The 4,901-nt window shown below is 36.8% G+C and overlaps 1 protein-coding gene across 2 annotated transcripts; it reads left to right on the plus strand.

Annotated features, from left to right (window-relative positions):
- Positions 1–240: 240 nt before the first annotated feature.
- Positions 241–3,757, plus strand: LOC122300761 (perakine reductase-like). Of its 2 annotated transcripts, XM_043111635.1 has the most exons (8): positions 241–731; positions 951–1,188; positions 1,544–1,714; positions 1,841–2,044; positions 2,168–2,340; positions 2,513–2,609; positions 2,957–3,110; positions 3,288–3,757. In XM_043111635.1, exons 2-8 carry the CDS (start codon positions 1,066–1,068, stop codon positions 3,461–3,463), a joined length of 1,098 nt encoding a protein of 365 aa, XP_042967569.1. In that variant the 5' UTR covers positions 241–731; positions 951–1,065; the 3' UTR covers positions 3,464–3,757. The 2 variants fall into 2 exon arrangements, with proteins under 2 accessions (XP_042967569.1, XP_042967570.1); XM_043111636.1 differs by lacking the exon at positions 951–1,188 and having other exon boundaries at positions 257–731.
- The last annotated feature ends 1,144 nt before the right edge of the window (positions 3,758–4,901 follow it).

The raw sequence follows: 4,901 nt of genomic DNA on the forward strand, positions 1-4,901 counted from the left end.
AAATACTGAGAGCAAAATAAAGAGAGCCAAAGAGCCTCCTTGTATCTAGGTGGTGGCTTATTTATACTGGTGTATGAGAGGAGACAAATCCCCCTTGCTCCTGTGGACCCTTGTCCTCCTCATTGCTCTTTATTATCAGTCTTATTAATGCAGCGTGCCTATGCCACAGCATCATTCATGTTGCGCATGGCTCAAGTTGGGCTACTATTACTGCAGCATAGTTTCCCGTCTGACCTTCTCCTATTGGCTACTCCTATGGCCCGTCCATGAAGTTATATCAGAGAATTAAAGGTTCTCCTCACTTCTCGCTGGTCCATGTGGATAGGTATTTGAAGGTCGGGCATTGTTCGAGGAGTTGCCTAGTCGACGCATCCCTTTCCTGGGTATTGCCCTGGGTCAGGCTGAAAGGACCCCTCATGGCCCGGCTTCTTGCCCCTGGATGGCCCATGTCAGTGCCCGGGGGTAGAAGGGAAAAAACCCCTCACATGTTCATCCGTTCCCTCTTCACAGATAACCTGAACTACAATCTTTTGGAGTTGGTGGGAAGGATGAGACTTTTGCAAGCGGAGTCCTTAATATCTTGAAGGTGTGCAGTAGGCACCGCGCAAAGATTTACACTCTCCTTTTCATTATAGCATCTTGATCTTGCAACTTAGCAGTGGTATCTTAGGATGGAGGGGAAGCCCCATATCCAAATTCCGAGAGTGAGACTTGGCAGCCAGGGACTGGAGGTAAGCTTCTTCTTTCCAACCTTTTCGGATTAAGTCAATCTCCAATTACAGATCATGGTTATACCCAGCTTGGCTTAACTGTAAATGTGTAATTGTATTAATCAATTCAACAAATCACACCCTGATGATCATCGTAGCCAAAAAGAATACCGTCTAGGTTCATGCAAGATTGTTCTTTTTGCGTCTAATTGGTGATTTGCATCTTTAATTGAATTGCAGCACGCACATACTATGTAATCAGAAAGTCCAAAGACAGAAAATAGTCTCATCGTTCACCTGCTGGCTGTTCTAATCAGGGTTATATTGACGATCTTCAGTTTCTTAATTACGATCCATGAGATCTGCTACAGAAACCCTGAATTTGGCAGTTGGGACTGGTTTTAAGCACAAGAAATGTTGTCGTTTTTTTATTTTTCCTGCCATCTTCCTATCCTTCCGGTGCTTCGCTTTAATCAAGGTCATTCTTTAACGGGTTCTCTGAAAGATAGAATGGCCAAGCATCTAATTCTTGAATCAAATTTTGTATAGAAAAGCCCAAGGATACAAATGACTGAATGAGTCTGTTCTGTTCAACTACCTGAGAAATAATGAAAAAAAATCCAACTTTTTCTTTCCTTTTTAGTTTTTATTTTTTATTTTTTGGCACCTTTTTCAAAACTGCTTGTCCAATCAAGTCTTTAAGATCAATATTGGTCCGGGATTTGGTGAACCTTGGATACTGCATGGAAACTCAAACTCTTGGATTGGTAACTTCGTCAGCTTAGTTTCACTTGCATGAAATTCTTTTCATGGAATCAATTTTCTGGCTGCAGATTTCTAGATTGGGCTTTGGATGCGGGGGACTCTCTGGATATTTGAATGCTCCTCTGTCGCATGAAGCTGGATGCTCGGTTCTGAAGGAAGCTTTTTATAAGGGTATAACCTTCTTTGATACAGCAAATGCTTATGGACGGAATCATGATAATGAAATCATGATTGGCAAGGTATGTAATTGCCCTATACTAATATTGAAGCTAAAAAAGATGTGACTTGCCTCCTGCCAAGTAGAAATATATATATTCTATGAATGTTGGACATATTAAATTGAGTGAATTATCTTGTATTTCTAGGCATTGAAACAACTTCCTCGAGAAAGAATTCGATTAGCTACAAAATTCGGATTTTCTAGTTCAGAGGAAGGTCAAATCAGTGTCAAGTGTACCCCTGAATATGCACGGGAATGCTGTGAAGCTAGTCTCAAGTATCTTGATGTGGACTATATCGATCTCTACTATCAGCATCGTGTGGACACCTCAGTGCCAATAGAGAATACTGTGAGTCTTGATTATGGAGCAATATTTTTTCTTTCCAAATTATTCAAACTCAGGAACTTTGATATATTTTGATGTGATATAGTTCTTCACTGTAATTTGATTTTGCTTGCCATGCAATGGTAGATGGAGGAGCTTAAGAAGCTGGTGGAGGAAGGAAAGATAAAATACATTGGGTTATCCGAAGCCAGTGCAGACACAATTAGAAGAGCTCATGCAGTTCATCCCATCACTGCGCTACAGATGGAGTATTCGTTGTGGACACGTGACATCGAAGACGAGATAATTCCACTTTGCAGGTTTATTTGATGTTTGCATTTCAAAGCCAGTCATTGTACTAACAACATGGGTGAAAGTTATGTCTTTGTGGTATTTGAATTGACCATGAATCAAACATTTTGTGAACAATATTATTAGAGAGTGCATCAAGAAAATTTTCACAGCATTAAATGATTTTGTTAAATCTCACAGAGAACTTGGTATTGGGATAGTGGCATATAGCCCTCTTGGTCGCGGGTTCTTCGGTGGAAAAGGAGTCGTTGAAAGCTTTCCTAATGACAGTTACCTGGTGAGTACGTGACTATTAGCTAAATATAGCATCTCATGTTTTTCATACACCAACACATACATTTTTTTTTGTTAGTACCAGGTTGTCTGGAAACAGCGTTCATACTAAGTTTGTTGGGACCATCACATACACCAACACATAAATATTTTAAGTTTGTCTTACAACGGTGATTTTTTCACTAGATATGCTCTGTTATGCTAATGAGATGAGGAGATCGACCAAAGTGAATAAATCTTGCCAGTGTTTTTTTTTTTTTAACTGGACACATCTGGTAAATGGATTTCAACTATCATATGGTATTACAACAAGAATTAGTATGCACACTCATTTTGATTTTCTTGGCATAGGCTGTGCATCCAAGATTCATGGGGGAGAACTTAGAGAAGAACAAACTTCTGTATGCCCGACTTTCCAGCCTGGCTGCAAAGCATGCCTGCACTCCGCCTCAGCTAGCTCTGGCTTGGCTTCTCCATCAGGGAGATGATATAATACCAATCCCTGGTACATTACTCTCTTAATTGAAATCTATTGGTATCATAGGTAGTTGAGTTGTTTATGTACATAGGGCTAATTGTTCAGTCTAATAGATGATCAATAGCTATTCTTTCCTTCCATGAAAAACGAGATGAAATTCTGCTAGAGCATGATGTGAAAGAAATTGACTTGGATGAATTGCAGGGACGACTAAGGTTAAGAATCTCGATAGCAACATTGGTTCCTTGGCATTGAAGCTTACGCAAGAGGATTTGAAAGAAATTTCTGAAGCTGTGCCCGCCAATGAAGTTGCTGGAGAAAGAGATCCTGCCATTTTAGCTAAATTTGAATGGAAGAATGCAAATACCCCACCAAAGTAATTAAATTGCAAACCTCTGAAGTGAAACCTTTCTTCTCGATCTGCTTTTTGTATTACCTATGTTGTTTGTAATTTGGTAGAAACATTGTAAATAATCTTAAGCTACAATTAAGCTCATTGGGGTTGTCGGGCCTGGGCCTTTCTTTCTTAATTTTGTGAGTGAGACTAGTTATGAGATGGTTTATGGTTCATGCATGTGCCAAGAATGTAAAGAATTGCGAGAACGTCTTCAAGCGAGCGTGGAATGTTGATATTGTAGAAATTGGTTTGTAAGAGAAGTTTATAGACTTTACAAGTTTTGTTCTTGTTCAATTCAACATATCAATTGTGTAGAAGGTGGATCCTACGACCAGTTTGCAAATAGATTTCTTCTCTATTAAATAGTGCATGTCTCGCATGTTTCCTAGAAAAACACTGGGCGTTAAATTTGCCAAGACCATTTAACAACCTGCGTTAAGGGACGTTTAGATACAGAGATGAAGTATAGAATTTTCAAAAATTTTCATAATTTTATTCTTAAATATCACCAAACAAAATTTTTTTTTTTTTTAATTTTAAATCTTCGACTTGTTCATCTAATCATTACTTAAACATAAAAATTAATAGAATTTTTACAAACTTCAAAACAAAACTAATATTAGTAAATTATATTCAAATAATATTTTAACTTTATAATAATTTTATTTAATTTTTATCTATTTCTTTTTTTAAATCTAATAAAATATTTTAACTCAAATCGTTCCACTATTATTCATAAAAAAATTAGTGTTATACGTACTTACAATATTACGCACAATATTATATGCATTTTGTAAAAGATCTATTTTCTTATTTTTTTTCTTTTTCTAAGTCGAATTTTAAATTTTAAATTTCTTAATCTTTAGCCTATCACAATAGCTAATGCGTGCTACACGTTGGTAAGTGTTGTTATGTGAATAAAAATTATAAATATAAATAATATTTTTCTAATCTAAAAGACTCCATGTATCCACCAAGCATGCACTAAAACTTCCTCTCCATGGTGAGAACAATTAAGGCTTCTTTTGCTGGAGAAGTTAGGACTCGTTTGATTATACAAATCATTTTATCTTGTTAATTTTTTTTAAATAATATTAAAATTTTATATTTTAATAATATTTTACTCAATTTTTAATTTTATCTCATTGTATGTGTAATAAAAAATGCCGTCTCTCTTGTCGCTTTCTTCTATTTCAAACATTAATTCGCCAGTAAAATTCAAAGAACGTTATAGGTTGTAACTTTAGCCCAGTGAGATTCTTCTCGCATTTTTGTGCCTTTTCTAGTTCATCCGTTGCTTCCTTCCACAAACAGGCAATAAATAAACGAAACCACAAATAAAAAAGAGTTCTCAAATGTCCCCACCAAGAACATCATCTTATGGAGTTGGTGGGTAGGACGAGACTTTTGCAAGCGGAGTC

This window comes from Carya illinoinensis, chromosome 2, assembly GCF_018687715.1.
Source record: "Carya illinoinensis cultivar Pawnee chromosome 2, C.illinoinensisPawnee_v1, whole genome shotgun sequence".
NCBI lineage: Eukaryota > Viridiplantae > Streptophyta > Magnoliopsida > Fagales > Juglandaceae > Carya > Carya illinoinensis.

Bases quoted from the DNA above. Each gene is read 5' to 3' on its own strand.
- LOC122300761 (XM_043111635.1), top strand. From the start codon at position 1,066: ATGAGATCTGCTACAGAAACCCTGAATTTGGCAGTTGGGACTGGTTTT. The intron at 1,715-1,840 runs GTATGTAATTGC...TTGTATTTCTAG, and splicing joins ATGAAATCATGATTGGCAAG to GCATTGAAACAACTTCCTCG. The intron at 2,045-2,167 runs GTGAGTCTTGAT...ATGCAATGGTAG, and splicing joins CAGTGCCAATAGAGAATACT to ATGGAGGAGCTTAAGAAGCT.